This window comes from Tachysurus fulvidraco, chromosome 7 (assembly GCF_022655615.1).
Source record: "Tachysurus fulvidraco isolate hzauxx_2018 chromosome 7, HZAU_PFXX_2.0, whole genome shotgun sequence".
Classification (NCBI taxonomy): domain Eukaryota; kingdom Metazoa; phylum Chordata; class Actinopteri; order Siluriformes; family Bagridae; genus Tachysurus; species Tachysurus fulvidraco.
Window position 1 is genome coordinate 4557894 of NC_062524.1, and position 21577 is coordinate 4579470.

Sequence of the window (21577 nt, forward strand, 5' to 3'; positions counted from 1 at the left end):
TTTTTATTATTCAATATTATTATATATATAATATAATATATATTATATATAATATAATCAATGTTATTATTATTATTATTATTATTATTATTATTATTATTAGAAGAAGAAGAAATCATCATCATAATCATCATCATCATCATCATCATCTTCTTCTTCTTCTTCTTCATCATCATCATCATCATCATCTTATTATTATTATTATTTTTATTAATATTATATCATCATCATCATTATTATTATTAATATTAGAAGAAATCATCATCATCATAATCATCATCATCATCATCATCATCATCTAATTCTTCTTCTTCTTTTTATTATTATTATACGTAATCATCATCATCATCATTATTATTATTAATAATATTTAGAAGAAATCATCATCATAATCATCATCTTCTTCTTCTTCTTCTTCTTCTTATTATTATTATAAGTAATCATCATCATTATCAACAATTAATTTTATTGAGTTTGGTGATGTCAGAGTATATTTAATCGTAACAGCCCATAAAAAAAAATTATTAAATGAAGGTTACAGGAACCCAGATTATTTTTTTAAAAGGTTTTATTTAACATTTAATAAACATCACAGTTAAATATTTAATCATTCTAATAAATTGAAAATCAGCAATATAGTACAGAATGTCATGTAAAATAAATATACATGAAATTGTATAAAATAAAGTGATAAACTTCCACATATGGAAGAAAATAACTTGTTACGTTTCTACAGAAGGTTAAGATTGGTCCAGCAATACAAACAAATGCACCTTATCATCCATGAACCCATGAAAGACCTGTCGAACTTTACTGTCATATCTCTGTGATCTGAGACATACAGTAGTCTAGAAGTAGCTACTTTTATCTCTAATCATCTGTTGTTTAATGTAAAATTACATATAGTCGCTTGGAACTAGCGTTTTTTATACAACAGAGATGGGAGGAGTTAATGTTCAAACAGGTAGCATTTGTGCATCGATCAAAAGATTTGTGGTTCTTTCTGTGCTTGACCTGGAACAGATGTATATGACACATCCATCTGATTAAGCCTGGTGATGTTACAGTTTTTTTTCTCTCTACTGGTATTAAAATAAAGCAGGTTTTCTGGTTGAATGATATTTCGATTAACAAGCAAATTACATGAGCACGCATCACAGTATAAAAGAGCTTAGCAGACAAACATGAAGGAAGTTCTCAACATCTACTGAATAGCAGCTACGAGATTTTGGAACTAAATGAAATCAGCTCTTTGAAGAGAAAACAACAAACCAACACTCAAGTTATCTTGAGAAGAATTTGGACATTTTCATTTGTAGGTGTTTGTGCAACGTGCATAAACACGTGTCATTTAAAAAGGACGGCACGTTTACGCAGAAATCTCTAGCTATAAGCTGTTGTTGAACAGTTTACATCATACTTTTTTCTCCTCATGTGCAATATTGCATTTCAGTACCGTTTCTGTCTGCAAAGTTTGATCGCATGCATATCTGAAAGGCATCGACTTCAGTCCCATGAGCTTTATTCAAAGCCTGGCCATTATAGTCATTAACGCTTTTAAACCTTCAGGCACTTCTTAACCTCCCCACAATAAGGAACTTCTTCAGCCAGACACTTGGCACACTTTTTGCTTCATGGGTGTAGTCCGTTGTTTTTTTTTTTTTTTTTGTTTTTGGTTGTTTTTTTGTTTTTTTTTACCTCTGTTGAGGTCCATAAACATTACACGGACGATCTCAGACGTCCACAGCGAGGTGCTCCCTCGTCATGACTCCTTTATGGTCCCTCCTGTTCACTGAGCAGGTATCCTGTTGTAGGCTCTTGTCTGGAATGTGGGGAATTACAGAGGACCGGAAGAGACTACTGGAAGGCGAAGTCGGCTGGAGGGCCGTACGAGAACCCCGGGAAAGCCTCGGCCGCCTCGCGGACGCTGCTCGTAACTTGCAGGTTGTCGGAGTTGCACACGGAGCTGGAGACAGGCAAGTGGGTAAACTCTGGGTCAAAGTACCTGAGGTCAGTAGCACCGGTCTGCAAAATACAATGAAGACAGGATATTTGTTATACAATCTATTAATTAATATTATTGCATTAAACCATAACTGTTTATAGTCATAAGGGAATTATCTTTGGCTTACCACTGACGGAATAAAAGGAGGTGTGATCTTCCTTGCCATTAGGTCGTCCCAGTTGATGGGGGAGAAGAAGCTGTGGTTCTTGAGTTCCAGCTAAAGAGAGAATTAAAAAGGTAGATTAGAACCCTGGGCTGCTACAGTAAATCACACACAGTAATCTGTAAAGGGATAGACCAGAGTTAGTGCTGGACCAGGGTTAGTCTAGTCAAGGAGCTGGACTAGGGTTAGAGTTGGAATAAGGTTCATCTAAGTTAAAGACTGGACTAGTCAAAAGAGCTGGACTAGGGTTAAATCTGGACTTGGGTTAGTCTAGAATAAGATCTGGACAAGGGTAAGTGCTGGACTAGGGTTAGTCTAGGCTAAAGACTGGACTAATGTTAGATCTGGACTGTGGTTAGAGATGGATTAGTGCAAGTCTAGGTTAGACTGTACTACATTCTGGGTTTGGTGTGAAAGATGGTTTATTGGAGGTATTACAGAAATACTGTAGTCATAGCAACGGTTAAGTGACAGGTTATTCAGTCAAGAGAATGTGGTAGTAAAGAGGCTGTGATCAAACACTTACAAAGTCATCCTTCACTCCCAGCCTCTTGGTGCGGTCCTTCTGCAGAAGCCCTTCGAGCAGATCGCGCCCAGCATTGGACACGTTCGGCTTCAGCACCAGAGACATGTGCAGGATGTTGTTGTACATCTCGGCTGTGTTGCGACTGTAGAAAGGAGGCTAGAGAGTGCAGAGATCTAGATTAGACTTATATCATATTTAAAACAGCGTAAATTTAGAGTAGTGGTGAATTTCGACTTACCAATCCGTAGAGCATCTCATAAAGGACGGAGCCGAGGCACCACCAATCCACCGTGCGGTCGTACGCTTGCTTCTGCAGGACCTCAGGGGCCAAATACTGCAAGTAGGAAGAGATAAAATCAGACCGATCATGTAAGACAAATTTAAAATCTATTATCAAACGTAATCTGATAAGAGAGGGTGTGAGATGTTACTAGCCTACCTCTGGGGTGCCACAGAACGTATTGGTGGTGCCGTCGGGTTCCAGGCCCTCTTTACACAAGCCAAAATCAGTGAGTACGATGTGGCCCTGAGAGTCCAGGAGGATGTTCTCCGGCTTGAGATCTCTGTAAAGAATAATATCATTTTAAGAACAGGTTCAGACGATCATGTGACCTGAATGGTTGTTTGGTTGGTTGGTTTGCTGTTTGCATGATGGCCACCAGGGGGCAGCACAAGCACTCACCTGTAAACAATGTGCAGGGAATGGAGGTAGCCAAGAGCACTGGCGATTTCAGCAGCATAGAAGCGAGCTCTGGGTTCCAGGAAAATCCTCTCTCGCTGAAGGTGGTAGAACAACTACGGGATGAAGTCAGGGAATAGAGAAAGGTCAACATCCTGTACTAGTTCTCATGTCAACAATTTGCACGCTCACACTTTATGTACATAACTGATCAGTCATATTCTATATTCATACTTTATATATTTTATTCATTCTATATTCATATTTTATACTCATTCTGTCTACATTGTATCTCACACTAGGCCAATAAATCTGATTCTGATTCTGAACAAACATTTAAACCAACAGAAAATACAATTGTTACCTCGCCACCGTTGACGTAGTCCAGCACAAAGTAGAGCTTATCGGTGGTCTGGAAGGAGTAATGAAGCCCTACCAGGAAAGGGTGTTTGAGGTTCTTCAGAAGAACGCTGCGCTCAGCCATGATGTGCTTTTGCTGGAGGAAAAAATAAGAGATAATGCTCAACATCGTGACAGGAAAATTAGACGTTAGAAGATTAACCACTAACTAAGAACAGAATCCGTCATTCGGTTCTTGACAGTGTCTCACCTCTTTCTTCTTCATAATGATCTTCTTCTGGAGCACCTTCACAGCATAGTACTGCTCCGTTTCTTTGTGTCTGGCCAACAGAACCTAAATAAAGATTTATGATTAATCAGAGTTCTTCGAAGATTTATGAGGATCATGAGGAAAAACTCTGAACATGTTCCTACTCACTTTTCCAAAACTCCCCTTGCCGATGATCTTCAGGTATTCGAAGTCGCAGGGTTTGATTCTGTCAGACACAGAAAGAAAGCAGCCGATTAGGAACCCGAGAGAATGAGTGTTGAAGGAGGGAAATGAAATAAAATGAAAGTAAAGGTATAGACAGGTTTAACTTACTGAATCTCCTCGGCTAGAGAGCTCCTCGCAGGGCTGTCTCTTCCCATTTCCTCGTTCTGGTTCTCGTCAATCTTCAGGAAATGGTCTACCTGAGAGCTGTGAAGAAGAAGAACACGTTACTGATACCACTAGGTGGCAGCGTGTGGACCGCATGCTTTCAGGAGATGCTGATAAGATCAATGACTCGCCAGTTTACTTCACATTTTTAGCATTCTTATGTCTCGAGTCTCGTTTTTAAGGTTTCAGCTGAAACTAAAACTATCTTGGGTTTGACAGAAAAAATGACTAGATGGGGGTGAAAGATGAGCTGGGAGGAAATTTTCCACAACCTCAGTGACTGAGCTCACAGGATGACACAAATGCACCAGCTCCATTCATGTATAATGGAATTAGACTATTATCCCCGTCTAGGGGACACGCAGGATTTACTCAAAGATGCTTACAGCAGCCTAGAGGCTAGAACACAGCCGGCCTGAAAAGATTATTGTGCAACTCAGATATTATGCTATTAAGGAAAGGTACAGCTGAACCCTGGGGCCTGTGGGATTACTGCACTATTTTACGCTGACCTCAGATCAGTCAGATAAATAGAACAAGCTTAGACGAATGAATGAATAAACGATTGAACGAATAAATTTGGCACTAGTGAGACTCAGCAATTCAATAACTACACTAATCCTGTCAAATGGACATCCGTGTATTTTTAAACACTTACTGTTGGCAGATGTGAGGGTTGGAGACCATCTTCTGAATGAAGTCGTTTAAGCCCATTTTCCTTTCTTTGATGAAGGCTGTAAGGAAAAAGAGTTTTTTTCTATGTCAGAGAAGCCAAATCAATCTGCACAAATAATTTCCCCTTATTTATGTGTCGAGTATTGACATTCCCATCTACAGCTCAGCCTTAGAGCTAATACAATGCTGAAATAATAATAAAAAAAAAAAGCTCGGAAGGCTCATGATGAATCAATGCAAAGGTGTCAACCTTTAAATCAAGTGGTCTGACTGAAACACAGCCCTTATTATTATTATTATTATTATTATTATTATTATTATTATTATTATTATTATGTGAACGTTATTTGGTGAAGACAAAACCCATTTCTGTGTCATGACTGTATCGTCTCTGAGAGTTATGACTCACATCTTAAGCACACACTGAACTCAGGGCCTGAACTCAGAGAAATAAAAGGTATCATTAGTGTGCTGTTCCTTCTACATGGTTCTCAGGGTACATCATCATGCCTTTAATTCAATTTGTAATAAGGGTAAGTCTTTCCTTCAGGTCCAGTCATGGTATCATGTAAACATTTATGTCACTAAGGTCCATTAATAGGCTCTGAATTCATTGGAAAGGTTTAAAGATGGATATATTTTGGAAAAAAATGTAGAAAAGAAACCTGTACATTTCATGTTTCTGTTCTTTTTACATCCAATTGTTTTTTTTTTTTATTTCTTATATTTATTTCTTCATTTATTATTACTACGCTCCAACACACCAAGACAAATAAACCTGATTCTGATCCTGATTCTGATTCTAAGCAGATATTCCTTCATGGTAAGCGCTCAGCCAGCATAAAGAACAAGAGCCTGTGTGCTGTAGGTTTGGAAAATCATATTTTGTGGCTAGTGAAATAGTCAGTGATGCTATAATGAAAAGCTCTGCTCCATGTCTCTGGGGAGGTACCGTCACAGGGATCTGTGTATATGTGAAACTGGATCTTTAATGCTTTACTAGAAAAGCTGATTAGTGGTTATTAAGGTCCATTTATGGACCTTGTTCTGAATTCATTGGAAAGGTTTAAAGATAGATATATTTTGGAAAAAAGGTAGAAAAAAAACCTTGTTGTTAGCAAACTGCTAAAACTAAAAAACAAACAGATATAACTATTATTATTATTATTATTATTATTATTATTATTATTATTATTATTATTACTTTTGCACGTGTAACTTTTAATTCTTATTCTTATCTGTATATATGTCTGTATGTATGTACACACACACACACACACACACACACACACACACACACACACACACACACATATATATACATACTACATATATACGCTATGTATATACAATACACACACACACACACACACACACACACACACACACACACACACACACACACACACACACACACAATTACATATATAAAATGATATATTTTTAAACAGAAAACAAATCTACAGAATGAGTTGCGTTGTGTGCGCGTTGTTCAGCACGTTAGTGTCAGTACATACCGGTCAGCACGGACACGATCCCTCTCATCCTGCAGTAAGTCAGATCACAGCGTGTTTCCGTTACGTCCATTTTACTGATTAGTCTAATAACTTTATCGTGTAGTAGAGTAAATAATCCCAGCGGAAAGCGCAATACACACGGACACACACGAGCTCACCGGTTACCCAGAATACCGGTCTTATCTGATTCTCTGTCGCGATCTGCTTCTTTTATACCGAACACGTGGGGGGAGTTTGACAGGGAGGCGCGCCGGTGACGTCAATCACGTAACCATGACAACAGTGGAACCGTGACGTCGAGGGAAGTCTCGCTGTAAAAGCGCGAGGATCCGCTCGTGGTATCTGGGGGAAGTCTCTATCTCTGCATCCCCCCTCTCTCTGCATCTCTCTCTCTCTCTCTCTCTCTCTCTCTCTCTCTCTCTCTCTCTCTCTCTCTCTCTCTCTCTCTTCTGTTCTCTCTCTCGTCTCAGCATCTCCTGTCTCTTCCTCCACCGCTTCATCTCTCGCCATCTCGATCTACTCTCTTCTCAAATCCCCCCCCCCTCTCTCTGCCTCTCTGCCTCTCTCTCTCTCTCTCTCTCTCTCTCTCTCTCTCAACATCTCTCTCTCTTCCTCCACCCTTTCTCTCTGCATCTCTCTCTCTCAACATCTCTCTCTACCTCCCCCCTCTCTCTCTGCATCTCTCCTCTCTCTCCTCTACCTCTCCTCTCTTCTCTCTCTTCTCTCTGTCTCTCTCTCTCTCTCTCTCTGCACTCCCCCCCCTCTCCTCTGCATCTCTCTCTCTTCTCTCTACCTAATCTCTCTCTCTCTCTCTCTCTCTCTCTGTCTCTCTCTCTCTCAACATCTCTCTCTCTTCCTCCACCCTCTCTCTCTCTGCATCTCTCTCTCAACATCTCTCTCTACCTCCCCCCTCTCTCTCTGCATCTCTCTCTCTCTCTCTCTCTCTCTCTCTCTCTCTCTCTCTCTGCATCCCCCCCCCTCTGCATCTCTCTCTCTCTCTCTCTCTCTCTCTCTCTCTCTCTCTCTCTCTCTCTCTCTCTCTCTCTGTCTATGCATCTCTCTGTTTTTTTAAAAGGGGGGTTTTGTTAATTTCAGACAAGAAACCACCCAAAACACCAACCCGCTAACGTTCTTTTCCTGTTTACAGAGTGACATCAAATCGACATGGCCGCTCAGTTTATAAACAGTGTAAAGTCTTCCTTTACAGACGTTACTAAGATGTTTGGTGTGGTTATATGCCTTTTTTTTAAGCTTTATGTGTAGTTTTCTGTAGACGTCCATGTTTTTTCCCCACTTCACACATTAAACATTCAAATAGCTGAAAGGACTCGAAATTATTACTTGGGGTCCAGAGTGACACCAAATGAACAGATCATCAGAAGTCAAGTCAACATACAGACATTTTCACATAAATCTGTAACACTGAATATACAGTTCGGTGTTTTAGGAAGGAAATACATCAGTCATCACAGTTAGCTGGCTAGCTTCCTGCTAAGAAAAGATGAACATGGAGACATCTATGTTTTATTTAAGTTACTTGTCGGCTCTAGCGGTGAACTGGATCGGCTAATTAGCGCAGGAAGCTGACCTGTTTAAGCAGCGTGAACGGATGATGAGGAGATAGAATTGGACAGACCGAGGGAATAAAGCATTCCTGCATTGCTGTCTTTGAGTAGAGATGAACAAATGGTTAAATCCCACTGCACCACTATTAATGACATTGTGGGTTATGAAACTGTGCTTTATTATAAGACTTTATTATCACCACATATAAAGTACAGCACAGTGAATTCTTTTCTTCACATATCGCAATTGTTGGGGTCAGAGCACAGGAGCAGTTGTGATAAAGCGGCCCTGGAGCAGTGAGGGTTAAGGGCTTTGCTCAATTGCCCAAACAGAGACAGCTTGGCCTTGCTGGGGCTTGAACCCAAATCCTCCAGTCAACAACACAGTGTGGATGTAGATATTAAAACTTAAATATTAAAATCAAAAAACAAAATGTTTTCAAGAATTTATTAGAAGTAAATCTTTTACGCCAACCAAGAAATCTTTTGCCCCAAAATTTAGAATTTAAAATTTCATTGAATTGAGTATAAAATAAGGCTTTGGTCACTTTTTCAGGCTTCACTAGAGAAAGAGAGACAAAGAGAGAGAGAGAGAGAGAGAGAGAGAGAGAGAGAGAGAGAGAGAGAGAGAGAGAGAGAGAGAGAGAGAGAGAGAGAGAGAGAGATATATTTATGTTTGTGGGATTTTATGGTCTCCATTTCTAGGCCAACATGACAGCTGATGTAACTGTATTACATAACTCTGTACTGGTGGACCCAAACACACACACACACACACACACACACACACACACACACACACACACACACACACACACACACACACACACACAGTTATTATCGAAGATACATGAACAGAATGCTTGTTGTAACACAACCACAAGTGACACTCAAGCACCTTGGAATTATGCTAGCATAGAATAGACATTCTCCTCAATCTGATGTAGAAAATCATCTCAATCTCATTTCTCTAGCATGTTGTCCATCCATCCACCCATCCATCCATCCACCCATCCATCCATCCATCCAAATTCTCTATAACATATCCGACACAGGGTCACAGGGACCCGGAAATTTATCACATGAGATTTGAGACACAATGCAGGGGACGTCCTTCATACTCATCACACACACCCACACTAATACACACACAATACAGCCAATTTTGTGCTATAGCATGTCGCAGTTCATAGTAAATAACATCTAGGTTGTAATATCCCTGACCAGCTTAAATCTCATAAAAAAACCAGACATAAATCTCATTTTAAATCTAGTTAATATTTGTAATCATATCTACTGATGGAGTCTGAGCTCATGGTCATAGTAATTTTCCACTTCAGATGGATTACACAAGCTGAATGTTGTGAGCTGTCTGCTCTGGTGATCTGTTATCATTAAGCATAACCCGATATCTAATGACGGTCCTTTTTCTCTTTCTTTCTTCCTTTAACGCTATTGTGATAACGACCATGTTAAAAACACAATCCTATTAGTCAGATCATAGACTTGAAGTAAATCATTCATTTACACAAATCATTCTTTCATATGATTAACATGGATGCTAGTTCACAACATCATCTGTATTTGTTAATTCTATGGAAAAATAAACCTTAAAATGATACAGAAATGAAGCTTCATTTTAAGAGTTGCATAGTCTAAACTGCAACATGAGTTACCTGTACAGTATATACTGTAGTTTTATGTTAATTATGCTAGAGTTGTTATACGAATATAACTAACTAGAAAACATACACAATGTTAAGGATGTCATGAAAGGATAATCTGTAAACATCTATACATCCAATCCATCTATACATTACATGTATTGTATAATCCTACACAGTGTGGCAGGGATCAAACCCCCAACCCTGGCGCTACGACACAAACATGCTAACCATGTGAGTGGTATCATCTTGTTTTAAACACAACTTTGGAACTGTCCATATGATCTGATGATTATATAATTTGATAAAGCTGAAGACAAACTGTTTTATATGACAGCAGAATCAAGGAGTGTGATATAATACAAACAAATCCATCAGAATGCAGGGCTGGGTTCAATCGCTCAATACTCACAACCGTCAAGTCAAGTCAAGTCATGTAGAGTGGAGTTTACAATGAGGAAGATAAGGAAGTTTTTTTTTACTGTTCCTGTTTCAGTTAGTTTACATAAAAGTCTGAGGGATTTCCCGTCCAGGTGATTCCCTTATAAAAAGATTTCATTATATTTCCCATGAACCATATAGACAATAAAAAAATGTACACTACTTGTTTATTTGATAATAAATCATGAGTCGTAGCTCAATAGAAGGTTGTAAATTGACCACAGAGGAGAGATATCCCCCCAGTTCGGCTTTCACTGCTCCAGTGTCCTTTTACACCGATCATCAGATAACCATCTAAACCTGGTCACAGACTACACCTGAACCACATCTTCTCTTTTTTCATCCTGCTATCCTGTTTCCTGTGCCATATTTTTAGTTCGACGGGCCCTGTGCTGTGCTTTCTGCCGTACAGGCCATGTGGCCATGCCAAGAGACTCCACTTCCGTCGTAACACCATGCTGAGCGAATCTGCTGTGCTACTCGGGCTCCGTTGCCATGGAGACAGCCATGTCGAGCTTATTTGTGTATGTGTGTGTATATTTGCATTACAGGAAGTGTGTCGCTGGGTCAGGTTGCCTTCTGCCAAGCTCTAGAAGGCTGCTAGGCAAGACTGAGTCATTCAGCATGCTGCTCTCTCAATGCTCAATTGATCAGGGGACTTCAGCAAAGTTCCCTGACTACCTAACAGTCTGTACAGCATAGCCTCATGGGAAAAGCCCCAGTGGTCTTTGTAGCTAGGATCCTGCTCAAACTGTTGCACAGTTTTGACCTTCTTCCTACTTATGGTGTGGTTAATTGTTGTTTTCAGGTCCTTTATGTGAATCCTTCATGCTGCTCTATTGGGTTGTTTGATAATATAATATACTGTTTTCGGATAAATAAGCTGCTAAAGTATGATATATGAGTCTTTTGTATTCTCTAAAAGTGTTAGCTAATACTGCTAATACAGATGCCATTGTAAAAATAAATAAATAAATATAACATCCACACAGCGGGGGGCTCGGTGGCTTAGTGGTTAGCACGTTCGCCTCACACCTCCAGGGTTGGGGGTTCGATTCCCGCCTTTGCCTTGTGTATGTGGAGTTTGCATGTTCTCTCCGTGCCTCGGGGGTTTCCTCCGGGTACTCCGGTTTCCTCCCCCGGTCCAAAGACATGCATGGTAGGTTGATTGGCATCTCTGGAAAAATGGGTTGGCACTCCATCCAGGGTGTATCCTGCCTTGATGCCCGATAACGCCTGAGATCGGCACAGGCTCCCCGTGACCCGAGAAGTTCGGATAAGCGGTAGAAGATGAATGAATGAATGAATAAACATCCACACATGTTCTCGTTAACCTAACTGCCCACTGAACTAGTCATAACTTGTTACCTGTCAACTAGAGGCTTACACATGGGTCAAAAGATCAACAGGGGAGTCATGCTAACACAGAAACTAGCGTTATAGTAAGCAAACTAAAAACATACATCTAGCTTAAACATTTAACAATTAAAAAAAATGATACAGGCTAACCCTTCTACTAGCTTTCAATTAAACTAGATTAGCATGTTTCACAGAAACTAGCATACTTTCAGCAAACAAAAAAAACACGTGATAGAGGCTAGCACCACAACTAACTTGTGTTAACATAAAATATTTAACCAGAAGTGCAGGCATAAAAACTAGCCTTATAATAATGAAGCTAAAATGCAAATTGTAGGAAGGATTAGATAATAGCTTAAAAAAACTGAAAGGTCTTTATTTAGACTTCCAGGCATGGACAGATGTTTTTATTTAAAATGATTCAAAGCTATTTTCAGTTTCTTATAATGTTCTTTTCTGTCAAGTAACAATTTGAGGATTTCATAATATAGAGGTTCCTCATTCCAGGAAGCATCTCCAATGTACTTCAGTAATAATAGTCGGTGTAGTAAAATTAACCGAAAGGCACAACGCTTTCAGACAAACTGGATGTTTAGGAAAAAGTCAATCATCATCATCATCATCATCATCATCATCATCATCATCATCATCATCATCATCATCATCATCATCTTCATCATCTGTGTAAAACAACACGGCTGTACCAAGATACAGTTTTTTTTAAATTTTGTTTCTACTTGGAATATTGAATGAAACAGTAATCAGTACATTATAAGTACCTTATAATGCATCATATAGACAGGTCTTAAATAGCATCTAACCTCATTCATCCGTCCATCCATCCATCCATCCATCCATCCATCAAGCCATCCATCCATCCGTCCATCAGAAAAATAGCACAGACACGCTTCTGTGACATTCCAGTAAAGCAACAAGGATCTTAAAGGAAAGTCGTTACATTTGTGCTGAACATTTCCTTATGTCTCTAGAGAAAAGAAGTGTTGAGTGACAGGAATTCAGTTACTCATCACAGGAAGAAAAATGTGCCAGACATGGATTAGCAATGCTAGGCTTTTAGCTTCTGGCTTAGTAGCCCAATGTCACCTGTCTGTGAGGGACTGAGACAGAGACAAAGTGCTGACTGTCCTTTCTTATTATAGTTTATAGATATAATGTCCCAGAGAGAGAGAGAGAGAGAGAGAGAGAGAGAGAGAGAGAGAGAGAGAGAGAGAGAGAGAGAGAGAGAGAGAGAGAGAGAGAGAGAGAGAGAGAGAGAGAGAGAGGGGGGGCTTGGAAAGAACAACAGTAGGTAATGTAGGTCGATGTTAATTAAAAAAGTGTAGAAAAGACAAAAACTTGACTAGAACACAGGAGTATTCAGGAGGATTTCAGTTCCCTTAAGAACAGGAAGTAAGTTTATGAATAAGCATTATGTATTCAATCCTCCTTTCATTCTAAAGCAGAGAAAAGAAGAGAAGAGAAAAGAAGAGAAGAGAAAAGAAGACAAAAGAAGAGAAGAGAAAAGAAGACAAAATAAGAGAAGAGAAAAGAAGAGAAGAGAATTTTGAAATGTCCACATTACTGCAATGATTAGTGTACAGATAAGTGCCTTGTGTTGCTTATATTATGCTAAATTATGCAATAAAAAAAAGATTTGTTTTCTATTTTTTTGTTGTGTGTGTCTCTGCAGCATGTGCCATGCAATTACACCTCTGTCCCTTCCCCTCATCTGACCCCACCCTGATCTGCCTCACCGGTGGGTTCCCTTTTATGGAAAATGATTGGCCAAAGATTAAACGCTCCAGTTCCACCTGGGGGGCGGAGCTAAATTCAGGGCTGGAGAGATATCTCCAGGTGTCTGAAATACAGCAGCTAGGTGGATCGACCACGAGGAAAAGTCTTAAAGGATATATATATATATATATATATATAGATATATATATATATATATATATATATATATAGTATTTTTAATATTCTTAGTTTCTAAGTTAGAGATGACACCTTTATAACATCGCTGACTGAAAAATGACAGCTGTATAGAACAAATTCTGACAAGAAAATAAATAAAAAAAAAATAAAAAAAATAACTGAACCTTTGTTCTAACAGTGAATGTGAAGCAATAAACACAAAGAAATCTTGACATTTTTTCATCACTTAGATACAAGATAACAAGATAAAATGTTCTTACCTATGAAGGATTTCTTTCCAGGCTTCATGGTGTGTGTGTGTGTGTGTGTGTGTGTGTGAGAGAGAGAGACAGTGAGTCCCACTGTGAGTGTGTGTAAGAAGTAAAAATCAGCTTATAGATGAAGTTTTCTACGTCTCCATCCTCCTCCTTCCTGCAGGTTCAGCGTGTCCGTATCTTCATTGCATTTCTCTCACGCCTGTGTCTTTCAGCGTCGGTGCTAATGAAAGTGGCAGCACGGCCTCGCACCTGCCCTCGTCTCTTGTTCCTGTGCCTCAGGTGCATGGACGAAACAAAAGCACCAGGTGTCAGGTATCACGTTGTCTCATGAGCATCCCTCTTACCCTGGGAAAACTGGTGTCTAGGTTACACCAATTACACACCCAGAGTCCTAAATATCAGCCTCTGATTGCACCATCAACTGTTAATAACTTCCCTACTCCTTTCTCCTCTCGTTCCCTTTGGGAGCTGCGAAGGAACAGAAAAACAACGACGTTGCTCCTTCGCTTGGATCTCTACAGCGTCTTTTTGCTGCGACTCAGCATTTCCGTGGCAGGCAAATTGCATGAGCACACCTGCACTCGCTCCAGAGGCAGAGCGAACAGGTCACTGCTGACGTCCATAAGACCAACAAACACTTTGTTTTAATGCCGAGTCGCACTTTAACGTGCATTGCAATGATTCGTCCTATTGATTTGAAAATATCCACTATATTCTTTCTCCATCTTACTCATGATCGATATAAACAATTCAAAATCGACTGAAAATGGAATTTTCAATCAGTGTAAACAAATGAATTATGAGAATGAGTCAGGACCTGGAGATGAAATTCGACCTGCTTTATGGATTAACAAACACTTGGAGCATCTCAGAGAGCAGAAATGAGTTTGATATGAACGTTTACTCTGAAGATAGAAACTTTTGTGAAAAAGTCCTGAGTGTCTACTTTCATATGAGCTTCATATGAACACCACTGTAGAGCGAGACATGACGACGACGTGATCGTCAGTGATCAACACGGACACAAGGAGTTAAACTCTTCAGAGAAAAAGATTTAAGGATGTTTAAAGAAAAACTCTGATGTGATTAGACAATCTGGTGCTAATTTGTTAGTCGTTGCTGTTTTTGCTGGTAGCGATATTGGTAACGCACTTATAATGCAGTTTCATTGGAGGAAAATGATCGACGAAATGGATAACAACCATTTTTTTTTTTGGTAAAAACAAATGAGCTTCTTTGCTTTATGCATTTTTCAACATAGAATATTGTGCAAAGTCCCAGAATGCAATGCAGTTTCAGTATATGATCGGATACTGTACAGCAGAGATCGGGGCTTGTCAGAGCAGAGCGTTCAATTGAGGAAGAGAGAAAACCTGGACAGACTAAAGTACTAAAGCACCGCTGCATTACTCTGATCATAAGACCTGAAGCCACTAACAAACAGCAGGTATTCCAATGGCATTGTGGGTAATGTAGGACACCATTGGGATACTGCCACTGTGTCATTCATATTGGTTTTCTCCGGGGTCTCCAGTTTCCTCCCATACTAGTAGAAGAATTAGCTACCCTACATTTCCTGTAGTTTTGTATGAATCTGTCAGTGCAGTTATCCATGGTGTCCTGAGATAAACCGTTGTCTCATCCAGGGGTGCATTCCTGCTCCTGGGGATCCACCACAATCCTGACCATCTTATTGTATAATACATTTTTATTTTTTAGAATGTTCCAAAGTTGTATTTGAACCAAAACACCACACAATAAAGATTCTGGATGATGAATTTTTCTTATGCTCCATGAAGCTTCCTGTGGTGAAGAAAAATGTTGTGTTGGATTTCAAAAAATGTTCTCCTCATACAGATTTCACGCTCGCTTCATGGGAGGCAATCATGTCCTGATTACTCTGCCTGTGGATTTTAATAGCTTGGTTTTTATTGGCTGTGGTTAATGGAGTGTTTCCATTTTCTGCAGTAGGTGAAAATAGCTTCTGCTGCGCTGTGGAGAATAACAGCAGAGTATCGGTGATATAAAGTGACGCGAGGAAGGGAGGAAGGTTGGGTAACGGCTTTACGGGAGCCTTAATGAACCACTGAACCGTTATACGTATTATTATATTATCACTTAACTCCAAGGCCACTTTGCTATTTATTACCTTCTACATTTCACACAGGCATCCAATCAGCATTAAAACAACTGCAGAAATACAGCTTCAAGGCCTCTTCATCAAGTCCTGCAGCTGCAGCAGTGCAGTGCCTCCAATAAATCATTTTCCATTCATAATCGAATGCTTTACTGGAGGATGCAAGCGTGCTGTGCACTTTGTGCTCTCAGATGGAATAAAAAATCACATACATCCATACAGTGGACCGAGTGAACTCGAGTAAACCAATGGGACGTCATGTGAACAATACGAGAAAGCATGTGGAAACTTCGAATGAATCGAGAGGAACGAAAATGAAGATAAAATGTACATAAAAATAATTGACTCATGCTAAAATTAAAGAGTGTGAAGATGTAAAAAAACAAAAAGTAAAAAATAAATGAATGAGATGGAAGAATTACACGTGTGGATAAATGAATAGTTTGGAAAAATAAATAAATAAATAAATAAATAAATAAATAAATGAGGCAACAGTTGAAAAATGTCAAAATAAACCATTTACAAATAAATGAAAATAAAGGGAACATTTTCGGAAGGGATAACAATTAAAAATAAATAAAACATTCTGAAAAATGAAAGAATCATGTTGGAGTAAATCATGTGAAAGATTAATCATGATAAATGAATTATTATAAATCACTACAAAATAAACATATCATGTAAAAAATGAATCTGGTGGTGGTGGTGGTGGTGGTGTTGGGGGTGTTGGGGTGTTGGGGTCACGTGTGGAAATAAACCAGTGTAAAGAAAAGAATCGTGTGAAAATGGCGAATGTGTAAATAATCACATGAGAAATGAATCATATGTAAAAACATAACAGTTGAATTATACATTAAAACAATAAATAAAGAAATAGTGTAAGGAATCATGAGGAAATGTGTGATGTGAAAATAAACAAATCACGTGTAGGGAAAAATTAAATAAACGAAAAATATTTGTAAAAGAAAAAAATCACTTGAACTAAATAAATTGTGCGGAAAAAACAAAAACAAACAAATAACAACAAATACACTATAGTTATATATAGTTATGTGATATGTCAATATCAATACAATATGTACATGTAGAAACTATTCAAGTGCATAGTTAACATGATGGCTGTCAGTCAGATGCCAGGTGTGTGTGTGTGTGTGTGTGTGTGTGTGTGTGTGTGTGTGTGTGTGTGTGTGTGTGTGTGTGTGTGTGTGTGTGATTTCCACCTCCTTCCTGATTGGTAAATTTACATTTCATAACAGATGAAGAAGTGAAACTGGTGGAATTTTTTGTACCACATACGACCTTTATTCCAGGACACGTGCCGCAGCTTCAGGATGACTACGACTTTTTTTTTCACTAATGTTATAGTCGGTGATTGACTTTTTATTCGAGTATTTGCATAAGAAGGAGAGGGCATGTTCGTTATTTTCCAATTATATTATACTCTAGCTGTGGTAACTCCCTCTGAACACCTGGGGCTTTTATCATTCGTAGGTGGGGATATTTTTTTGTACTGTATAATTCAAATGATCGCAGAACTGGGTTCAATATTTAAGTCGTGTAGTGAGCGTATGTTTATTTCCAGCTTCTATGGAATAAAAACACTGTCAATAATAATCGTACGTAATTCAAAGCATTTGTGTGTAAATTTTAATTTTGCGGAGCTGGATCCCAAAATTTCGGCCACGACAGTTTACAGATACGAGATTTTGTGTGTTTGTTCAAATACAACTCCAAAATGTACGACTATGACAGTTTACACACACAACGCTTGTTTTCACAACACCTCTTTTTCACACACGAAAACGGTCTGCGAAACAACTGTCAAAAATACGTCATCACGTTCACAGGCATTACTATCCGAGGGAAGATGAATCGATTCCACGAAATGCGCATGCGCCCCGCACTCCTTTAAACCACTGGCGAAATGGCGGATCAGCAGCCAAGCGCTCACTCATCGTCAGTGTTGTATAAAGTATTAGAAAGCAATACTTGAGTAAAAGTACAAGTATCATACTAGAAAAAACCTTTGTTAGAAGTGAAAGTCACCTTTTAGAATACTACTCAAGTAAAAATCTTAAAGTATCTGATATTTACTGTACTTAAGTATCAAAAGTCATTTTCTGATATTCAATGTACTTAAGTATTTGAAGTAAAAGTAAAATTTCAGTGATTTTCGGTAGGTATAAGAGCAGGGGCGGTTCTGGGGTTTCATCTTTAGGGGTTTTAGCTCTCAGTGAGAATTTAAAACAAGAAGAGTTTTATATTATATATTATATGACTACATAGTAAGCCAAAAGTTATGGTATTATTAAATGGCAAAAGTGGACACCAAAATTTTATGCATGATGTAATGATGCCAGTCTTGAATCAGATCAGTTCATGTATGTGTGTATTCTCTACAGTGTGTCCAATGAATGCAGTCATTAATAAACTAATATTCACAAAGACCAAATCAATAAATGTGTGTGTGTGTGTGTGTGTGTGTCTTTTATGTAGGCCTATCTCATCACGCTACAGACTGCTAATGATATTGATAATGCTAGTAACTAACCCGCCATTTCGGCGCCAGTGGTTTAAAGGAGTGCGGGGCGCATGCGCACTTCGTGGAATCGATTCATCTTCCCTCGGATAGTAATGCCTGCAAACGTGATGACGTATTTTTGACAGTTGTTTCGCAGACCGTTTTCGTGTGTGAAAAAGAGGTGTTGTGAAAACAAGCGTTGTGTGTGTAAACTGTCATAGTCGTACATTTTGGAGTTGTATTTGAACAAACACACAAAATCGTGTATCTGTAAACTGTCGTGGCCGAAATTTTGGGATCCAACTCTGCAAAATTAAAATTTACACACAAATGCTTTGAATTACGTACGATTATTATTGACAGTGTTTTTATTCCATAGCTTCCAGGTTTTTCATTCTGTCTGTATTAGTTATATTTAGACCTTGGTGGAAATATTAAAAATGATACGTATGATCATTCGGGCGTTTTCAACGCACCGAATGACACCAACTTCTCCAAATGACTCAGTGTGAGAGTAGCTGCACCCTGCTGTGGTAGTAAACACTTTACACCATTACACATCACTGGACACCAAAACCCTATAATATGGAATGACTGATTCAGTGAAAGTCATACAGGAAATGTATTTTTCTATTTTTCTAACTGACGGTAAATGAGAATTCTTTGGAAGCATTGATGATTTGCGGGGAGGATTAGATAATCAAAAGAAGCCCACAGTGAGAGTGTGTCTCTTTTCCATGTACTCAAATGAGAAGATTTGAAAGACCAAAGAAGAAGAGAGTGAAAAAAACCCATTTGTTTGTGTACCGAAGCATTAAGGTTTCTTCAAGGAGAAGTGATACAGCACCGTCACAGCTGAAGAAAGAGAGAGAGAGAGAGAGAGAGAGAGAGAGAGAGAGAAAGCTTTTTTCCACCATGTTTAATCCTCAAATTATACTGAAAAATGGATTTTGCTCAAATGAACCCAAAGTGCACATTTCTACTTTTAGATTGGTCCTTTAAGATGAGAAAATCCTTAGTCAATACATTTCTGTGTTTGTTTTGACTCCTGTTGTCACACTGAGTCAGAGTCAGATGATGCTTTCGAGGAACAAAGCAGTGGTCGATGGATGTCTAACAACTCCTACACCAGTGTGGTGTGTCAGGATGGAAATAAAGGATAAAGTAGCATGTAGACTTTTCATTTCAATATAGCACCCAAACACTGTCTGTGTGATCTGTGATTCATCATATCCATCCATCCATCTATCCATCCATATTCTGAGCTGCATATCGTACTCAGGGTTACAGGGAACCTGGATCCCTATCCCAGGGAACTTGGGACACAATGTGCATGACACCCGGGATAAGATTCCAGTTGATCACAGAGCACACACTGCAGAGAGAACTGGAGAGAAGATCTGGAAGGAGCTGGATGGAGAGTGATGAGTGATGAGGATATCACCAGGCCTGCATAGAGATTTGCATGGAGTCATTACAGCATGGAAAGGTTCAGTGACCAGAGAGAGGATTTGCATGAAGTGCTGTTTGCACAACAAACCAAAATAGGTCAGAGCGAAGCTTCACTGTGAAACTGGAACTGTATTTCACATAGCTGAAGTTTTTATGATCAAAAATGAGCAGCTCTGTGTGTGTGTATGTGTGTGTGTGTGTGTGTGTGTGTGTGTGTGTGTGTGTGTGTGTGTGTGTGTGTGTGTGTGTGTGTGTGTGTGTGACTGGAAGCATGTTTCATTTTAAGCAAAGAATATGAACCACTTTTCCCCAAAGCTGTGTTATGTATACATATGAAATGTTGCTCTATACTGTATATCCTGCTATACTGGAAAAGCGATATTTTCTCAACCAGAGATGGGGGACTCGAGTCATATGACTTGACTCGAGTCAGACTTAAGTTGCAAATTTCAGACTTGAGACTTGCTTGACAAATATTTAAAAAAGACTCGAATTGACTTTGACTTGACCTTCATGACTTGAGACTTGACTCGGACTTGAGTTAAATGACTCAGAGCTGGGGAACTCGACTTGACTCGAGTCAGACTTGTCACAAATTTGAGACTTGAGACTTGCTTGAAAATATTTAAAAAAGACTCGAATTGACTTTGACTTGACCTTCATGACTTGAGACTTGACTCGGACTTGAGTTAAATGACTCAGAGCTGGGGAACTGGACTTGACTCGAGTCAGACTTGTCACAAATTTGAGACTCGAGACTTGCTTGAAAATATTTTAAAAAGACTCGAATTGACTTTGACTTGACCTTCATGACTTGAGACTTGACTCGGACTTGAGTTAAATGACTCAGAGCTGGGGGACTCGACTTGACTCGAGTCAGACTTAAGTCACAAATTTGAGACTTGAGACTTGCTTGACAAATATTAAAAAAAGTCTCGAGTTGACTTTGACTTCACTGTGAAACTGGAACTGTATTTCACATAGCTGAAGTTTTTATGATCAAAAATGAGCAGCTCTGTGTGTGTGTATGTGTGTGTGTGTGTGTGTGTGTGTGTGTGTGTGTGTGTGTGTGTGTGTGTGTGCATGTGTGTGTGCAGTTGCTTCAGGTGTATCCTATGGTACAAGACAAGACACACCGGTTTATTGTCTCTTCATTCTTACTTAATTATATCCACAGGACTTAATTCATTCATATTAAGTTAATAATTATTTTCATATAATACAGCAGAAAAGGACAATCTGTTTGTAAGAGTTGAAGACGTGCGTCAAACCCAAGGGTGGGTTCATGTTGTGAAGCGGTACACTGAACTGTGGGTGCAACTTTCTTCAAATTCACACACCACCTGTTTACGTGACCCGTATTGTTATCTCTGTTTCTGTTTTTTTATCCAGTTGATTGCTGACTCTGACTAAAGACACTTTGTGCTTTGTATCCAATCTTCCTTTAATAAACACAGTTATCTTAAGATCTTGCTGCTGAATTGAAATATTGTTCATGAGATCGTGGGATTTGTTTTCTAAAACAAACGTACCCACGATTAGAATTGTTCACCAAGCCTCAGTAATGTGACATTTTATACCAGTGAGAAAAAAAAAAGCTTGAAGCGTGAAGGCTTTAGAAGGCTCAATCCTGTTAATGAACGCAAACAGAACTCAGCTAGCAAGCTAATATACCAAGCTAATC

General features: G+C 39.0%; 1 protein-coding gene across 1 annotated transcript; it reads right to left on the bottom strand.

Annotated features, from left to right (window-relative positions):
* Window positions 1–550: 550 nt before the first annotated feature.
* On the bottom strand, window positions 551–6803 carry si:ch211-195b13.1 (STKc_SGK domain-containing protein). Its single transcript, XM_027177964.2, has 12 exons — window positions 6566–6803; window positions 5032–5107; window positions 4317–4412; window positions 4152–4209; window positions 3984–4067; window positions 3738–3869; window positions 3377–3489; window positions 3134–3257; window positions 2933–3028; window positions 2695–2850; window positions 2133–2222; window positions 551–2025 (listed from the first exon to the last, which is right to left on the bottom strand). The coding sequence occupies exons 1-12, from the start codon at window positions 6633–6635 to the stop codon at window positions 1858–1860; spliced, it is 1263 nt and encodes a 420-aa protein (XP_027033765.1). The 5' UTR covers window positions 6636–6803; the 3' UTR covers window positions 551–1857.
* Window positions 6804–21577: the final 14774 nt, after the last annotated feature.